The following is a 20,323-nucleotide window of genomic DNA, read 5'->3' on the forward strand; positions in this document are numbered from 1 at the left end:
ACAATAAGGCATATACGTAGTGTGTTTAGGGTTATCTTTCTCTTCTAACCCCAGTGATTTTCCTGTGGTTTGAACTCTTGTGTGATCTTGTGAATTTTGTGAATCCAGGCAACTAACCACTCTTACTAGATTGTACTAGTTTGAATTTTGTAAATTTAATAACCACCCAATTTCATTTTTTTGAGTGCAGCTGGACTCCAGTCACGTGCAGAAACATCTAACAGATGATCAGTGGAAACAGGATGCACCTGAGCTCAATTTTGTGTGTACATGTTTTATTATCGCCATTATTTTATTCAGTTGTTTCACCTTGTCATTGTGCGGTATTATGTGTAGAATTTTGAGGTGAAAAAATAATTTTTAAAAATGTATTTAATACATTTTGGAATAAAATAACAAAAACACAAAATGTAGACTGGGAATACTTTCCAGACACACCGTTTATAAGACTGTAGAGGCTGGAGGAGTGACAGGTTGTGTAGGGCAAGTAACTCGGATCCTGAAAGCTGATGTTTTGGATTTAAATTGTGTAAAAAAAATAAATAAATAAAATAAAGTTGAGGTAAACTAAAATGATCAGTACTGAAATAAGCCAGAAGTAATATAAAGAGATTAAAAAAAAGTTACTTATGTTGAACGTGTGATTTTCAAGTTAAAGGCTTCTGCTGTATGCTGGATCAGTGAATACTAAAGAAATGGAAATTCTCTGTTTTTGTCAGTGACAATTTTATTTAGAGTCCCTAAGAGTTAATCACCCCTAGAGGTGACCTAGCTTTCAGTTGAAAGCAGTGGCTGGCTCAGAGGTCGTTAATCAAAGTAAAAAGTGATGACATGCTTTTGGCAAGTGATCAAACACACAGGATTTGTAGTCAGTGGACTTAAACATGTGAACGCACTAACAGAGTTTTAAATGAACACTAATGGTTTGAAGCTGCCGAGCAGAATGACTAATGTCACGCATCATAATACTTCATAATTTGGCCTAGAGTGGTCCTCTCTTTCCTTCTTTTCTCTTTCTTTTTGTGTTTCTGCCTCATGTTGTATGACACACATACAGATATGTCATTGCTTTTCCCCCATTCTCCCCCTCCCAGGGTGAGAGGCCAGAGCAAAAATCTGAAGAAGGATCAGATCAGATCAATGCTAAATCTGACATGTCACCACAAAAGAAAAAAAAAAAATGCACATATTGACTTACACACATTAAAACTATCAGGCTGTCTTTGTGCCAAGAGGGCTAAAAAAACAACACATTTTTAACCCCCCTTTAAATATAATATGCCCAAATTGGACTTTTAGCAGATCTTACGTCCAGGAGTAAATATGATTGTAATTGCTTGAAACAAACATTTGTTGTTTAATGATGTTTCAGGGTCTCTAAGGGCTAATAAAGAGTCCAGGAATCCAGATGTCTGGGTCTTTGTAAGCAATTATATGCATAAAACGCTAATTTTCTCCTTAAAATAGTGCCTTTAAAGATAAATGGCTTCTCAGTGGAGAAAGCCCACCTCTGTTCTATGCTGAACTGGAATAATGAGTTCAATTATAATCTACGCAATGATGAAGCTCTGATTCAAATCAGGCCTTTGTGTTGCCGTGTTCATAAGTTATTCTAATTACCTGGCTATCTCGCCATTAGAGCGGTGGGGGAAAAAAAAGGCAGATTGAACAGATTGCAGGAGGGTGGGAAAACTAATAAGGCCTGCTGGTTAATTGAATAACACACCGAGCAGTCCACCGCACACATGAGCACTGCATGTTCAAGTTCCAAAGAGGCGTTGTCTGGTGGTTGCACGATAAAGACTAAACGCTGGGGAGAGGATGGAAACATAAAAGACGAGTTACCTTGCATTCCCGGCAGCTCCTGGACAAAAACCGCTGTCCCTCAGAAAATGTCTGTTCCATGTAGGTACATTTTGCTGCAGGCAAAAAAAATAAATAAATGAACAACAAGACAAGACAATTTCTATATCACTTTGTTTGGGTAAGCACAAAAACTATGAAATACCAGAAATTGAATAAATTCTTCAGCTAACACTGAGAACTGGAGGTTGCCTACAAAAAAAAAGTTTCCAGGCTGAAGTTTTGCATAGTTAATTCCATCTGAAACAAAGTTGTTCTTGGCTAGTGTGCACAAGCGGAAAGGAACTGTAACAGCGCATTAAGAATACAACAGAGGAAGTCTCTTCTGCATATTCCTCTGGTGATAAAGCAGAAATAGAAAGTGAAGCATATGATATGAAGTCCTGCTTTTTCTCCTCTCCGGGGTGCAGGACTGTGGAGCACTCAGTCGCAGCTCCGGAGCGCCGCTCCATCATTCGTTTGTGCCAGAGCTCTGATGTTCACAGGGGAGGAAGACGAGGAAGGAGTGAATGGAGGGAGAAGCAGAGGAGGCTGAAATTATTCAAAGGCTGTCTGTACTTTGGGGATTCAGTGTTTTTGCAGTATAGTAAGAAGACAGTTGTCTCTGAGCAGTAAGCAGACCCCTGTGTGCTTTTTACAGTGATTCTATTTCAGCTTCCATAAAAATCAGATGACTGTGATCTTCGCTCTCGGCCCATAGCTTACTCTGATTTCACTGTGTCAGAAGAACATTGCCCAGAAACAACAGCCCAGCCTAACACATTAAAAAAAACAAAAGTTGCACCTACTGTATCTATCTGGTTAGATCTGGGGTAGGGAACTCCAGGCCTTGAGAGCCGGTGTCCTGCAGGTTTTAGATGTGTCCTTGATCCAACACAGCTGATTTAAATGGCTTAATTACCTGCTCAACATGTCTTGAACTTCTCCAGAGGCCTGGTAATGAACTAATCATTTGATTTATCAGAATCAGAATCAGAATACTTTATTCATCCCGAGGGAAATTAGGGGTTACAGCAGGCAGTACGCTAATGGCGCATGCGCACTCACAAAGGAACCTTCTGACCAACTTTACACAAACATCACATTGGGCAGACATGTCAGAAGGTAGGCTGATAGGAAAAAAACAACGAAAATACACTACATGAGGTAAGAGGAGGAGAAAAAAAACTCCACTCAGACTGAGCTCCTAGTGGGAGAACAGTTTGATAAAAGAAAAAACACCTCAGCACAAAAGCACATGACTATCAATACACCATAGAAACACGAGACAAGCAACAGGGGCGGGTAAAGGGTAAGAGAGAGCCGGCGTAGACAGCGCATCCGGTCCTGCAGCATCTGTGCTGGTCCAGTTGACTGCTATCATCCCCGGTAGGGCACAAGCATCGAAGGCGTTGGAAAGGGAGGGGGATGAGTGAGTGCTTATCAGTGTAAGTGTGTGTGTGTGCGTGTCCATAGTTTAGCTGAGACAGTGTCCTTCGGCCTATCAGGCTAAGTAAACAGTCCTCCAGCCAATCCAGGTGTCCTTCATGGGGCGGGAAGAATAGTCATCACACAGTCGTTATCAGGGAGTTGTTTTGGTGGGCTCCAGCCTTGGGCCTGCAGCTGGGGCCGTGGTGTCCAAATGTTGAATATTGTTGATTTCTCCTTTGTGAGCAGCTCGAATTCTAGCACTCCGAGGCTGGTCTCTCGATCTCCCGTTGAAGAGCTGCGAGCCTCCCCATGATGGTATCAAACTTCTGTTCCGTGGTGTTGTCAGTCTTTTGATTCTGAGACCTCACAACTGCAGTGATCCGTTCCGCGATGTTTTCCAACTGTCGCTCAAGGGTCTCATTTTGAGCAGGCCTCTCTCTGATGTTTCCCCTCATACGCTCAATGGTGTTGTTTTGAGCCTTCACAGCAGCTGTAAGCGTCTCCAAGGTGTTGACCATATTACGTTCGTTGTGAGAGGTCGCACCTCGTCCCGTCGCTTCGAATCCAGCGGGCAGCCTTGTGGGGGTTTGAACAGCCGGTTCCGCTTTCTTATTTCTCTGATAAACCAGGGCTAAGCCAACGCCGATCAGCATGAACCCTGTTATCATGGTTCCGAATAGGTAGATATCTTCAGCATCCTCGATCGACAGTCCCGCCAGGCACACGGTCCTCCAGTTCTGCCACCCGTCCATCATGTAACCGGCAGGGAAAGTCCCTCCAGGGCACTCAGGCTCTCCCGAGCCCCGACTTCTCGTTGAGAAAAGGGTGTCAATAGCACTCAGAGACCAGTTGATCAAATCCATAATTCTCTTTTAGGTTTAGAGAACGACAGTGAGAGACTGTTCCAGGGAAAGTAAATTCACACAAGACAAGACAAGAACATAGAGGCGAAGCAGGGAAGATAAGGGTGAGATTTAGGTGTGTTGACCCAGAGTGATATCTAAAACCTGCAGGACACCGGCTCTCGAGGCCTGGAGTTCCCTACCCCTGGTTTAGATGTACAAAGTTCCTGCTTTGCTTTAGCTGATTTTGCTAATTTCGAGGTTTGTGTTGTTGGTTGGACCAAGTAAACACTGTGAATACATCATATTTTCAAAGAGACCTGCAGCAATCCTTGCTGCTTTCAATCATGGCTACAAAATTGCTTATTAGAAGCAAGCACCAAAGCTTTTGGTAAAAAAACAAAAAAGCATGAAAAAGCAACTTAACAAAGTCCATAGCTACAAGTGCATCCGCATCACAGCCTGATACTGAAGCGACCAGTAGGCAACAATTGGTTTTCAAATTTAGCCCCTTATTACTGAGTCAGTCTTTAGCTATCCATTACAGTGAATAGTGAGTCAATAAGGGGATTTTTTTTTAAGACACAACACTAGTTTATCTAACCTAAAAGCTATATTTTGTGGCTGTGCCAATTGCTGTCTCTCTCTAGCAAAGAAAAGGAACAATGTGACATTGTTACACTGCTGCAAAAAGGCAACACCAGAAATCTTCTCTTGCTTTGGCACTTCAAAAGTAATGGTGTAGATGGTGTCGAAAGCATAAGATAGCAAGCTAAGAAGAGCTCATTCCAAAAAGTGACAAATGAACAAAGCAAATCAGGCACTTCTCAGCCACTTATAGCCTAAAAGAGGTGGCAGATACAGGGCATCACGCCAAGTTTTTCCTAATTTTGAACCCAATTAACATGTCTATGTAAAAATGGCTCTTTTTCTCGACCTCTGTAAACACTTTGTTCCTGAGTCGTAGTCACTCATTTTGGGTCATAGTGGCTACAAAATGAACAGAAAAATTAACTTCTGTTCACGGGCTTGGTTCTTACTCATTATACTTACGTCTGCATGTCTTGCAGCAATTTCCATCCACATGTACAGGCAACAAGTCTTCTGAGCAGTTTGCCAGAGGACAGAAAATCCTGCGACACTCGACCACACCGTTCTGTAAGAGCAGGCGATATTCTTTTGTTTTAAATGAATAAAAACAAACATTACAAGAAAAAATCCAAAGCTCGGTGTGAACATAAGGGTCTTGCCTATGGCACTGCTGTAAAATTCACTTTGAATGTATGTCTCCTCCCTTCTGTGTCTCAATATAGGATACATTTGCTTAAGTATTTATGTCATTTTAAATCTTTAGCTTGGGGGTTGGGGACTTTTTTTTTTTTACCACTAAATCTGTAACACATATAGTGTGATACATGTTTTTATCCACTAAGGTTTGCAGTAGTTGAAAGTTGTTGATTACACCTTATTTGCACCTATAGAGCACCTTTTTAACCTTAGCTAAGGTTTAAAGAGCTCTTCGCGACGTGTTCAAACTACCGGTATTCATAACATTATATTTAGAACTACTCTTAAACTGACAGCTGTGCTATTTAAGAATAATGAACAAACGATGACGCCATGTAATCTGAAAACAGATTATTCACACAGTAGAGACTGAATGAGGGTAGCCTGATGACAGTCGAGGTTCTGAAGGACTGTCTTAATTTTTGAGACTGATACCTCGCTCTCTGCCATCGCCTCTTCATTTCAAGAGTCATCTGAAATGATTCCCTGGGACACCCTGGTTATCAGTTAATGGCATGTCCATGGGAGGAAACCAGACTGACAAAACTTCACCCTGTGCTTGATGTGCAATGATGCAGCAAGTCTAATTCTCCCAGGCCAGCGATGGCCTGATTCACTGCATTTTAAAATCTGGCTCCTATGTATGAGTGCAGGCAGTCAGGCTGATTAGGGGGCACTTATTAGGAGGCGGGCAGGAGGCAGAGAGAGATGATGCTCGGGCTGGGTGAATAGGAGGTCTGATGGGAAGGCAAGTTAAGAGAGCTAAGTGGCAGGTATGGTGGCTGGAAAGACTGCATTAAAGAGAGAAAAAGGACCGTAAGATGCTGCTGCACTATTATGTGTCACCAGTGTGAGATTAAAGTGTTTGATAAGGAGGTTTTTAGGGTGTGATAATTGAAAGTAGATAACCAAAAGCCAAGGTCTCAGTCTTTGAGGATGAGGTTGGCACTCACCTTGCATGCACAGTTCCTGCAGTTCTCAGGTTCTACCCACAGCTCCTTATCCCGGTAGACCAGACCGTTGGCACTGCAGGTCCTCTCGCAATGACATCCTTCCAGCTGGGTCAGCCTAGACTCAGCATAGTTCAGCTGTACACAGAATCGCCAGAGTCACAAAATGAAATCAGAAGTCTAAGTGCGCATGCTGGTTTTACCCCTCATCCCCTCCCCATAATCCCCCTGGCATGCCCTGGATGGTTTTCACCGCGAGGTGCTCCGCCGGGAGCCACTCATTAGTAGGGCACATAGAATAATAAGTCATCATCATTCAGCTCATGCTTGAGACCTTAGGCTATAATCTACTGAGAAATGACAGGACTAACAGCTTCGATCCCACCTCACCCTTCTTATATTCCTACACACTGATCAGCCCCTTCTTCCTCAGCTTATTTCCTGCTTGACACTCCTCACAGCTGTCTCTCAACACAAGTGAAGCATCTTTGACTGACAACTGTGTGGCACACGGGTTGGAGTAGACCAAAATCAGATTTCTTTTCTCTTTGAGATATTTTATTCCACTCAGTTAGCCTAGATTTTTGATTTTTTGGCTTGGGATTACCTGTACATTAACCCACTATCCTCAAGTTATCATTTGAAAATTTGTTGGGTTTATGTGTATATTACATGTGCCTAAAAAATACAAAATATACACACGCACACACACAAAATCTGAGTTCTGTTTCATAGATGGGAAGCTGGAGAAATCTGAAAACTCCAACTGATCTGAGCACTCAGAAATTATAAGGTCTACTTAGACGGTTTGCAACCCTGCCTTTCCACCACTTCGCTCCTCTGAGAGCTGCCCAGGTCTCAGAGTCAAAAAGACAGGAGTAGCTGGGAAATGATAGACGCTTTTCAGGAAAAAAGAAAAAATGCTGGATGTCACAGAGGCCTTTTACTTCATTTAGAGAAGTCTCGGCTGGCTGCTGGAATGCTGTGCGAGTTATGAATAGTAGAGATATGTCCTGTCAAAGCCCAAAAACAAAATGTTTGAAAAGCAATTTCAAAGGCTCGGAGGCTGCCTTGAGGCACCACAGAGGAATACCTTTCCTGTACAGTGTGAGCATCAAATGGCGCCGTGACGATGCATAAAGAAGTCACAGGTTAACAGGCATGGATCTCCTATGGTGGATACAACAGCCTGAGAGAGGTGTGAAGTCCCAGCTAAACACAAAGTCGACACACCAGAAGCCTCACATTATGATATTTACGTCATTCATCACTTGTTGCCGTTCCTGCTTGTCTGACAGATATGTCAAGCACGTAAAAGTTCAATCTTATCATATTCTGGGGACCAGTGAGTCTTGGGCCAATGAACATTTAATTAAATTTTGTTTGTAATCAAGATCTGAATTGTCTGTCGTTAAGCGCTTATCATATTTTAGTTGGAACAATGAAACAAACACACATTGGGATTTGGTTTGAAACTCAATGCATCAGTGCATCTATAATTCAAGTGATGGTAATGCTTTAGCACTTGGGATTACAGTAGTGACAAAAAAAAAACAGTTTGCAGAGGTTAATATAGAAGATTTTCACCACATTAAGCTGGTATTTAATTTGCAAAAGGGCTCATCTGCACATTTTAGTGAATTAGGAAGGAATTAATGAATTGTATTTTGGGTTTCCATAGATCATTATTCATATTAATAGTAAAGCCATTCTATTCTGCCAATTAACTCCGTGGATGTCTTTGGACTGTGGGAGGAAGCCGAAGTAAACAGAGAGAACACTGAGAGAACATGTATATATTATAGAAATTTATATTCAAAAATACTTATCCTTTGGATTTAACCTTCTAAAACTGCAGGATCAGACCGCTGGGTTACGCTTACTAATACCAATATTAGTAGTGATATTTATAGCAATAGTTATTATTTAATGGTACTTATACACTAATTAAATTAACTTACAATGTAATTATTTCTTCTTTCCTGTAAAATACATTACATATGCACAACTTAAAGTTACTTAGATAGTACTTACAACAAAGTACCTACTTACAGAATAATCTGTCTCCTTTTCTTTAAAATACCTGATGTTATGCAATACTTAAATTTACTTATGCACTATGTAAAATTACTTACATATACTTCAGTTTACTTACAGTATAATTATTTCAGTAAAAACCTGACTCAATACTCCTTATTCTAGTATGCTTACCTTTAAGTATTTGTAGATATATAAATAAACATATTCAAATAGATTTGGATTATGAAAGTATAACTACATTGTAATTTCAATAAAAATGTACTTAAATTTATTTTAATTACAGGGCAATTGCTCCCTTAGTCACGGCCCATATTATAAAATGTTACCTATTAATATTATTATCATCATTTGGTTTTTGCCTCTGTGAAGCTTTGAAGCTGGCCCTGCGGTAATGCCCAAGCAACTTCAAGCAGTCAACTTTTCACTATTTCTATGTGAGCAAATGTTTTAAAGGGAATATTTATCTTAGCTTGAATGGTTCATTCATGATGCTTTATGATAAATAAAATAAAGAACATATATATGCTGCTCCACAAAATAAGAAATATCTTTGAAAACTCAACCCAAAATTCAGAGACGTCTAATATCTGCTGACTTCAAGAACTGAAATGACATACATGGGTGAATACCAAACGTTAGTTTGGATGTATCCGAGTAAACATCATGTTTTTTTTCTTCCTTTTTAGTAACTGGAGCGAATCAAAATTTTAAATATGGGGAAACAAAACTGGATCAATACTGATACTGCATGCTGTGGTATCATGAAACAAAGGTCCTGAGCTTTGTCTAGTATACTTTTTGGCACAAAGACATCCTCGGGCTCCATCTCAGGTGTAATGCATGCAAATGCGTTGTCATCTCACCCCACCTTGACACTCCACGTCACACGCTCAGGACCAAGCAATTATTCACCTCATGCTGAATTCCTCTATTTTCCACATCACAGAGGCAGACAGCCATTTAGCCGTGGAGATGACTGCATTCTCCCTGCTGCGGCTTGTACGTGCAGTGAGGTCACGTGGCAATAGGTTAGGCTGCACTCATGTGAAGTAGGAGGTACCGGTGGGGTAATGTTCTTCATCTCATCCTTATTTACGCCGAAAATGACTCTACAGCTCAACCACCCACCAAGATGTCTTTGTTTCATCCACTCTCACCTTATATCACTCACTCATGCAGTGCGCATGCACTCATGCAGTGCGCACGCACACACAAGCACACGTTCATACGCATTCATTTATGCAGATGTTCAGTCTTAGAAATGGGTCATGCTTTGTAATTTAACTTTGTAATTTCAACATGTTGTCGCCTCTTGGCCAGGACTCCCTTGAAAAAGAGGTTTTTAAATCTCAATAGGACTTTTCCTGGTTAAATAAAGGTTAATAATAATAATAATTTGGCTCTAAGCTTGAATGCATGCTGCCTGGTAACCTCTGATTGTACCAGTGCAGTCATCATTTCATGACACCTTTATGAACCCTGGTTCGCATGTCCGTTATGTGTGTGAAAAACCTAATATCAAACCTAATAGAAAACCTTTATACTGCTTAAACAGTTAGCTACTACTGAAAACAGTAAAGGTGTGGCATAGTGTGAGGCCTTTGTCCAGGGTGTAAAACACCAAGAGAAAGAACAGTACATTGGAAAGCAATAAATAAAGATCATTATCAAAATCATAATCTCATAGCTTCCAATGATTGCTACTGGTCAAAAAACACTGCCAGTGCTGCTGCCCTCAGCCTCCAAGCAGATTCACCTGTGGTATTATTTGATAATACTAGGTGATTTTCAGAAAAGTTGACCTCTGATGATTTTGAGACTGAAACTCGTATGGTATAAATTTGAAAATCCTAGGTGACATCTTTCTCGATTTATCGTGTTCATAAGATTTTCAAAAAACGTGACCAACATTTGAACATGTCAGAGATTTTAGGAGATGCACTAATGGCATCAGTTTGAAAATCCTACAGCACCTTGTTCTCAAGATATTGTATTCATAAACTTGGTGGCATGGTCATGTGGTGCTAAGCATAACAAGAAAGATCTGGGTTAGGTATTTGATGACTTTGCTGGTTTCTCTTTTAAAGGTGCACATTTTATAGACACTTCACTGTCATTTTTTTGACCAAATCTAAATTTTGTTTAGACGCTGAACATTTGATAAGTGGGATTAACTTTGTCCCTATGAGGTTTACCATCAACGTTTTTACTCTATAAACAAGTAATTTGCATGACCAAGGAGCTTTAACAAAGTGGGTGCATTCACATTTATTTCTATTGTTGTGGAGTAATTGTATTCAAAGTGAAAACTGTAAAAACAGAACGACCATTTGGGACAAAGTAACTGTCTGTTTTCTGTTTCCCTTCCCGTGCACGTTATTATCTTTTGTATTTTTCTTTTTAAAAACTACTTTGATTCATGCTCACAATAATAAGAGGCAGAATAATCATATTTTCTAAAGACAGATTATGGTTTCTTTTTTTTTTCCCTAACAATAACTTATTCTTTACTGGGCACCGTGTTGTTGAAATTAAACAAAAACGAGACGCTGACTTCAGAAGAGACAGAACAATGTGCTTCAGTGGAAGCGGCAACAAAATCAAAGGGGCTGGATTTCTCCAGCTGCACTGAAGAAGGAAGTTATTTATTCATTTTCATTTATTTTTTATTTACATGTCAGATTGCAACTTGAAAAAGGTATTAGTTGGTACCTTATTTAAGCCTTTAAGACATGGTTGCCAGCATTTTGCAAATTGGCTGTTTCTTTTATCTGAAAAACCTCCCTTTACTGTGGTGGTACACCATACTGTACATTCTCCTAGGGTTCTAATTCTCTTGTGACTCAGTTATAGCAGTTTTCTGCGTGGGAGGTTATTCTTTGCTCGTACCTTCAAGGTCATCTTAGCCAGTAGTTCCTGAAGGTCCATGATGCCTTGCACCAGGCTCAGAAAATCACTGCAGGTGGGACAGGCTCAAGGGATGAACAGCAAGCACCAAAACAAAGAAGAGACAAAGAAAAGAAAAGCAACAGGAAAGCATTTAAATAGGAGATTAACAGAGGAGAAGACAGAAGTCATTAGAATGACTACATTTATTTGGCCACAGCTCACCCAACAGTAAACAAAAGGGAAGCTTTACATAGCTGTAGACTCTTTGTCTTAGGACTGAGCCTGTTGTTAGTATCAGCAATAAAGCACCCAGGTGTGATTGCCTTATTGATCAAGTGACAGAGACAGTAGTGCAGCGGTGGCCCTGTATCTTAATCTGTTTTTTGACAGTAAACAGATGGAGGAGCCAAAGAGAGAGGCTGCACTGAATCTGATATACAGCACAATAAAGCCACGTTGCCAGAGCAGAGGAAGGAGACAAAAATGGAGAGAGGTTTTACCCGAGGAGACAGAGCCTTTCAAAGCTTTCCATAGAGGTGACCACCAGCTGACAATAGCACACACTAATAAAACTAAAGTTTTTTTTTCTATCATGTTGTTAATACTCAATACTATGCATGAATTTAATCACGGTACTTACTACGGTTAAGGTTTGGACACTGTGTGATGTAGCCGTTGGGAGCAAAAATCAGCTTCACATCCTGAATAATGCCCTGGCAACAGAGAGGGAGGGTGAAGTGAAAAGAGAAAAGGAGACAATATAAATAAAGACATATTCATTTCTATCTCCACAATCACACTCTTGGGCTTGACTAGTGTAGCTTTCACGATTTAGACTTAGAAATAAACTCTAATTATCAGTGGGCCTTAATGCAAACCCCGTCACTGTATGAAACATGCCCCTATAGCCCTCTTCCCCTCCCAGCTATCTTCTGCTTAGCTGCCAGTGTTGTGTCAAAATTAATGTTTCTGTGTGTTTTTTTATGTGAAATATTGGTAAACAGAGTCATTCTACCCTTGTGACAGGAATGTTGATTGTGGCTTAGAATGACTTTTCATCATTCAAGGGAGATGGGTTTGACATATGTTTCACAGATTACAGGCCAACAAGTTATTTACAACAGTTTAAACACAGCCTTTGGCAAATCCCGGTACAGGAGATTTAAACAGCAGGTGGGTGTGGCTTCTTTGCTCATGGCTAGAGCGGCGTGCCTGAGACGACCATATAAGGACACTACTGACACCATACAGACCCAAGAGTTGAAAAAATGGTCTGAAACAGAGCACCTAAAGCAGTAAAACGCTTCAGCTTCTGACTCCTAGATAGCTTGCTCATACACTGACTTCTTCATTTCAGACATCATTCACCATTATGATGACACATGTGCGATAGAAAATGAGGAAGACCATAATGGATCCCATTTGAGCACATTAATGTGCTCACAAAGAAAAAAAGTACTGCTGTTTAGCAGATACATGTTTGATATTCACTATCGTCAATTACTACTAAAAACAAACAAAAAGAAAAAAAAGTAAATTTGGTCAATAAATAAAATAAATCCATTTAAAACTGTCAGTTATTTAGACTTTTCACTCAAAGCTCACACATGCGGCTCATGAACATCAGTTGGCTAGGCAGAGAAATTGAGCTGGAAAGGATATGCACCAGATTAAGGTGATTAAGGACAGAGATGAAGAGATGATGTGTTAATAAGTGAAGAGAGTGTGCTGAGAAGATGGAAGGACTACTTTGAGGACCTGATGAAGGATCAGTAATCAGGACATGAGGGCTATGATCAGGATGAAGATGTCTAGGAAAAGGGCGATGGACTTTTTCACAAGATTGTTTAATATAATTTTGAAAAGTGAGACTATACCTGAGAAATGAGAGATGATCTGCTGCAAACTCACAAATACTCTTTACAGATTCACCAATATTGTGACTCAGAGTCTAATAAATGTTGAACTAGGGCTACGTCCACAATGAGACTGCGTTTTCCCTGAGGAAAAAAGCAGCGTTTTGAAAACGCTCTCACAAACCCATACATTTCAAAACGGAGCTGTCCCATAGCAGTGTGGTCACTCGAAAACACAGACTTTCTAAAACGATGACGCATGTGATGCAGTCATGTGACCAATTAAACAAAGATAGCGGAGGGCATTATACAGAAGTTGTTTTGATTGCTCTCACTTTTGACAGCCCTAAAAAAGATTAATATCTGTTTGTACATGCTCCAGATAGCTTTTCTTCAAATTCTTAAGTCTCACTCGCTTTTGCACATGTGCAGAACTGGAACGTGAGTGTTTTTGGCCGTTTTGTGGGCGCACAACTCTGTGAAAAAGACTGAAAATGCTAGTGTGGATGCGGAGCGTTTTCAGACGAAAACGCCGTTTTCAAATCTATCCGGGCTAGTGTGGACGTAGCCTAGGTTTCACAATGGTTCACCTGAAACCTTGGCTGATTGTGACCTACACCCATTTTCACACCTTTGCTCGTGTGATTAGGCTCAATAGGATCAATAGGGGGTCCATGACCCTCTTGGGGACACTCCCACAGGGCTTAAAATCTGGGACTCTCCACCAATTGCTCTTAGAACTGAAGAAGCTTCTCAGATGAGAGGTGAAACATCTTCAAGAAACCTAGAGAAGTCCAGATGCTTTTCTTTCCAAGCTCTTTAGAATACCAAGGAAGAATTTCTACTTTATAGGAAAGGAAAGATATCTGCTTACTAATAACAAAAGGGTCTGTATTCTCATTCTATTGTTTCCAAGTCTCCACTTGGAAACAATAGATTCATTCCACACCTGAATCAAAGAGGACAGAGAGCTTTCTTGTTTGAAAGTGCAATGTTAGAAACTATGTAGAATCAGCATTCAACTACAGACAGCAATTTAAAAAGAAGTTTGGAACTGACTGCTGAAGAACCAGTGTCTACTATTTCAGAAATGGTCAGAATTCACAAGCGCAGCTGTTTAAAAACTAACTCTTGTACTTTACTTACAGCATCAGTTTTAACTGAACTAGAGTAAAAGCCACACACAGGCAGTAGTATATGGCTTATGACTGAAAGTTCTCTCTTTTAAAAGACTGGCTGTCAATCACTCTGAATGACAGGCTATCTCTAGAGGTGGACGACTGGTAAATAGAGGCTTCATGATGACCACAAGGAACAATCTTGGAAAAAAGGCACCATCTCTAATGGAAAACCGAACTAGTGACACGCAGGTTTGCCCACACATACACGCACCACAGGGGTAATATACTCTCTCCATTCCTTCGAAGCGGTGCCTGATAACACATGCTGGAAGAACATTAGAATTCTATACCGCAAGCACAATCTGCATCGTCCTCTCTGCTATTTGTGTGTGTCAAATCTATTTACAGTGCATTTGGTCTGGCCTTGTGATGCAAGCAACACCTGCCTTTATTTCACAGAAAGAGAGAGGGAGCCTCTAGGCAAACAGGATTGCAGCACAGACTGAGGATACACACACGTGCGTACACACACACACACACTTTCTCTCACACATACGGGCGGTGTGGGCAGTGGATGGTGAAGAAAAGATTGTCAGTGTCACATCGAATGGAAATGAAGGTGTAGATCACAGATGCCTGTCCCAGTGGTGTAATACAGCAGCTCTGACCGCACATCACTGTCAGTGATCAGTGAGCAATTTGGACAGAGGTCATAAAAACTCCCCTCTCTCTCTAAAACATACACGTATACAGTACATATGTTGCACTGTCAAACTTTGTGTCTGTGAACCACACTCTCAGTCTTGCAGTATGAGAGCATCACACAGCTGTATTTTAAGCTGCATACAGAATAGGACAGTGACACCTTTCTCTGTTTTTTATCTATGCACATTGGATTTGAAATGAATAAGAGGGGCGACTTAGCGGTACAGCGGTTGACCTCTTGTCCGGGCATAATTCCCCGTGTTTGCAGGCGTGCTAGCAATAACTAATGACTGCAACCTGATTCACGCAAGTGAGCGCATGAGTGTTTGTGTCTCAGCCCTTGATGGACTTTTACCCAGTGTCAGCTGGGATGCCCTAGGCTTCTGAATGGCCTGCTGGTCACTGATTACAAATGCAGACATATTGAAAAGAGCTACAGTAATTAAACACTGATGGTAATTTTTTCCACTTCACTAAATGGCTGAGTTAACAGTTTGTTAGGACTAAATTACCTTCATGATTTATCAGGACAAACGCTATTAATATTTCGATTCAAAACTGAGGTAAAGACGAGTGCACATCAGACTGTGTGCTTTCAGCTTGAAAACATTGTCAAAATCGCATCAACAATGTTAATGAACAAGACGATACCACTGAGATATAGATATTTGCAGTGGAGTTTTCTTTGATACAATGTAACATTGAGAATAAAAGATTTTAATAAACAGAAAATAGAAAAGAAAATACTCTCTCGAAAATTTTTTCAGCCTGTGACCTGCTTTAAATGTGTGAAGACTGGCCTGAGCTGATTCCAGACTGTAGGACTTAATTAGTATTTCAGTCTGGCCCTGAGTACAGACTAGAGTTCCTACGCTGTTCATCTGATGTGAATATTAACATCTTTCGAATAAAGCTGAAAACTGTCAGTTCAGCCGCATTGAAGTCAGTGTGCTTCACTATAGAGAGAAAGCAATTAAAAACTACAGTTAAGTTTGGTAATTTTTCTAAAGTATCACCTGTTCAATTATATTTGGTCCATTGAATTAAAAAAGGGGTAATTTCTCAATTTGGGTATAAAACTGTCCTCTAAAATACTGTTAAACCAAGGCAGGGAGTCCCCAGGTCAAGCTCATACTCGTTCTGTGCCTGTAACTTAAATGCTTTTGCAAATAATTTCAAATGTACAAATGTACTAAAAACATGCACAAACAAAAAAGGCCAGTTTCTAGAAGTATATGGCTTGATCAGCATGCCCAAATAATTAAAGATGGCACACATAGACACTGTGTGTGTGTGTGTGTGTGTGTGCGTGAGTTTTCTGCATTCCTGAGAAACCAGTGGCTTTCCTCAAAGTGATGCAACCTATGGGCACCTTTAAGCTTTGGTTGGCCTTTGGGATTTGGATTCAAGGGAAGGATTGATTTAAAGTTTGGTTCTGACTAAGGATGGGGAAAAGGAATGAATATGGCTGATGAAAGTGGTGCTCATCCAGGTATGGAAGTATTTGTGTCTATGTGTCTATTCAACAATTACTGCTATGAAATTACAGTGGAGAAAATAATTATTTGATCCCCTGCTCAATTTGTAAGTTTGTTCAATTCCAAAGAAATGAACAGTCTCTAATTTTTATAGTAGTTTTATTTTAAACAGAAAGAGCCAGTATATCAACCAAAAACTCCAGAAAAGACACATTACATAAAAGTGATGAACCGATTTGCATGTCATTGAGTGAAATAACTATTTTATATGCAAGAAAAATATGACTTAGTTCTTGGCAAGCACAGCGGTAAGATGGTTTTTGTAGTTGGTCATGAGGTTTGCACACATCTTATGAGGGATTTTTGGCCCACTCCTTTTTACTGAAACTCTCTAAATCCTTTAGGTTTACTGGCTGCTGCTTGTCATTCATGTCATTCATGACCCATCTTCAGTGTTCTGGCTGAGGGAAGGAGGTTGTCTTCAAAGATTTTACAGTACATGGCCGCTGTCCACTTGCTCCTCAATTAGAAGTCATTCTGTAGCAGAAAAACAGCCCCAAAGTACAATATTTCCACCTCCATGCTTGACTGTGTGGTTTGTGTTCTTTGGGTAATACCCAGCATTTATCTTCCTCCAAACATGGCGTTCTTGGGGACTGTGGTCCGAACTGCCTTCAGATCATTAACACGCTCCTCCTGTATAGTTTTGTCCCATAATCTTTCATGGAGCTGTAAACTGAGGGCAATCGGTGGCCATTTCTTTCATCCCTGGATAATCCCTCTGACAGCTGTCACTTTCTCCCCAAGCTTCTTGCTGATGGTCTTACAGCCATTCCAGCCTGGTGTAGCTCTACAATCTTGTCCCTGACTACCTTTCATAGCTCTTTGGTCTTGCCTACAGTAGTGAAGATGTGGAAATGGAAGAAATTGATCCTGTAGACATGTGTGCTTTATATAGGAGTTGAAATACAGATCTGCAATTGACTGTCATTGATTGAGATTATAATCAGTCAGTCAAACAATCTGTGGGAGCTAAAATTCTAGCTGGGTTATAGAGTATCAAATACTTATTTCACTCAGTGACGCCCTCAAGGCCAGGTTGGCCAAAGCTTTGCCTGCAGGCAGCACTGACAGACGTTTATTATCCTGGAAGAGATTTTATTCAGCAGTACTTTTTCCTCCCTTTGATCATGCACAACATGACATTTCCGTGTTCTAGCGGGGTCTGAAGGTCATCAAATGTTATTAACTGTGTTTGTATCGACCTATCAAAAGGGCATAAAGGAACAGTAAAAACTTTGACCCCCATATGCAGACTTGAGAGACAGCTCATTACACCCTGCTGTAATGCCACACATAGGCAAGTAAACAGTGGATTGTTCTGTTTTTGAGCAAAAAACCCAACAACCCACATACACACACATGAACCTCTTATGCTGTGAGCACACACAATTTCTTCAGCTTCAGTTTCAAACAATGATGTTTGAAAAGTTTACTTAGCTGTAAAAGTCGTCCAATTGCATGGAAAATTATTTTGCACTAGAACCTAATGGGAGCCCTCCTGATAAACACACTCTGTGACATATCAAGGACGTTAACCTGAATTTAAGCACATAGAATCGTGTTTTAAGAGTTGAGAATTTATTTTATGCGCTTATGGTAAGGAAACTTTAGAAATGAATAATGGCAGAGTCTTATTTATCTGTCCAGCAACTAGTATTGAAAAAATACAAATGATTCATACACTGATATAAAAATCTGTAAGCCCTAAACCCTACTCTTAAACTATGAACAAGGGAATGCAGAGCAACTACAAGGAAAATATAGAGGATTTTTTAAAGTTCAGCTCTTCAAAAAATTCAAATTTATTCCAAAATGTGCAAATTTCCCATTCATCCCAAGAGTTTCTTTTCCATTTTCCATTATAAAGTAGGCTGAATTAACCCCAGCCTGTATTGTATTATTACTGTATTACCACTGATACTGGGTTGAAGAGAGCAAACATATCAAAGGATAAAATGGTAATGTTTGAGTGATGCACTGAAAAAGATGAGGTGCGTGAAGAAAAGATAAAGAAAGTAATTTAAACAACCGGGCAACAGAGGACAAAGTGAGACGCAGGTAAGGTAAAGGAGACGTTGACTCCTGAAACTTCACACTGCCTTATGTAATGCATTCAGTCTTTCCATCATTGTCCATACTAGATTCATTATTGTCCTGTAGTGCATGAAACATAGAGCGTTTCACAAAAGCAGCGGTTCCAAACGAGCTTGCAGAGTCCCTGAGGAGTCAGCATCCTTGGCACAATGGATTCTAGATAAAGATAATTTATTACAGTTGCTCCCTCAGATGGAGAGGTTCCCTGGAGGAGGAGTGTTGAGAGGATGAAGAGCATCCCAAGCTACTGCAAGGGCTCAATATGCTTTATTTAAAGGCCTAGTTAGCCCATCTTATCATTATCCCATTCCCGCACACTGAATGCGATAGATTACAGCTGCTGCTTTATTTCACCCCCTATCTCTATCTGCAGTGTTACTTCTATAGCTCTTGGCTATTTTTCTCTTCCCTTCACCTCGCCTCTTTATTTATTTTTTTTCCTCTCCCCTTTCCCAACAAACCCTTCTCAGCTTTAGACATGAGGAGACCTAAGTTTATCCTCTCGTCTTTAGCAGGTTAAAGGAAGGAGCAATAGGGAGTGTGTGAGGAGAATAGCAAACAAGTTGGACAATGCCACATTTTCAAACTTTCTACATTCTCTTTGTGCACAGATTAAACTAATGACTTAGAGGTACCAATGGTGTATTGTTGGAGGCATGCTGTGTCCCTGTGCTTTAAATACAGTTATATAAATATTAACCCTTTAAGACCTACCATAGAACCAAGTCCGCCAGAGCTTATATTATATTTTTACATGCTGTAGTGCCATTTTTGGGAGCATTTCAAGTTGCTATACATCAATACAACCATTATAGCCCAAATCTTTAACAAAATGTTTGCATTAAGTGCATAGTAATTACATAAATTGCAAAAAAAGTGCAATAAACTACACAAAAATTGAAAATCATTTTTGTTTTTTTTAACATATATTTCTAGTTAGAGAAATTTAAGAGGCTTATCCCTCAAAAATGTAAATACAAAAAAGTTGCACAAAATAGTTTCCTACCACAGTATCTTTATTTTGAGTGTCTTCATAGTTTTATTTTTGAAATACACCATTTTTTATATACTGCAGGAAAAACAAAAATAAATATTATAATGCAAATTTGCAAAATAACAGCATATGCATCAAAATAAACTATTTCCAGCAGTCCTAAGCATCCCAGAAACGACACAGAAAGTCATAAAGTCAAACATAACTTTTAAAAAAACCAGTATAGGCTCATGAGGCCCTGATGGTAAAAAACTACGTTTCCGCAAAATGACGCCACTTCTGGTTTCGGCCAGGTCATGGCGGACATGTGATAGTTCTCGCTGATGGACGTAGGAAGTGTTACAAACAGCTGATCGGATCGGCAAAGCGTGTTTCTGGAATATTATTTTTTTGTTGCTGCAAGTGCTTTTTATGCAGTTTTTGTAAAGCTATACGTGGAAGGAAACTGTGACCTAGGCATAAGATGTAAGTACAACTCCGGTTTCATATGCAAAAAAAATTATTGCGCTAGCTTACGTGGTTGTAGTGCTACCGGGATTTAAAAATAGTTACGCAAAACGGAGCGTGCCCGCTCCCACCGGCTTTAAAGGGTTAAAGACTGGGGAATAAAAAAAACAACAGCTTACAACTGGTATATTTAACCACATTTTCTTTTCCAACAACACAATCAAAGGAACAATAATTAAAAAGAAAAGGAGAAGTAGACAATGTTTAAATGTAAGTAGGTAACT

At 40.0% G+C, this 20,323-nt stretch overlaps 1 protein-coding gene across 1 annotated transcript in view; it reads right to left on the bottom strand.

The window, feature by feature from the left end:
* The window catches only part of LOC147339415 (protein kinase C-binding protein NELL1-like), a 307,103-nt gene that overhangs the window by 183,499 nt on the left and 103,281 nt on the right, over window positions 1-20,323 (bottom strand). The window contains exons 6-10 of the mRNA XM_086294400.1: window positions 11,922-11,994; window positions 11,282-11,364; window positions 6,356-6,490; window positions 5,169-5,271; window positions 1,846-1,919 (exon numbers count right to left, since the gene is read on the bottom strand). Coding sequence (XP_086150526.1) covers window positions 1,846-1,919; window positions 5,169-5,271; window positions 6,356-6,490; window positions 11,282-11,364; window positions 11,922-11,994 — 468 coding nt within the window. The remainder of the gene's footprint in view (window positions 1-1,845; window positions 1,920-5,168; window positions 5,272-6,355; window positions 6,491-11,281; window positions 11,365-11,921; window positions 11,995-20,323) is intronic.

The sequence above is a fragment of the Aulonocara sp. 'chitande type north' Nkhata Bay genome, linkage group LG1, assembly GCF_057382095.1.
Source record: "Aulonocara sp. 'chitande type north' Nkhata Bay isolate Kocher_YH1m ecotype deep benthic linkage group LG1, A_spYH_male_GT1.1, whole genome shotgun sequence".
In the NCBI taxonomy this organism is placed as follows: Eukaryota; Metazoa; Chordata; class Actinopteri; order Cichliformes; family Cichlidae; genus Aulonocara; species Aulonocara sp. 'chitande type north' Nkhata Bay.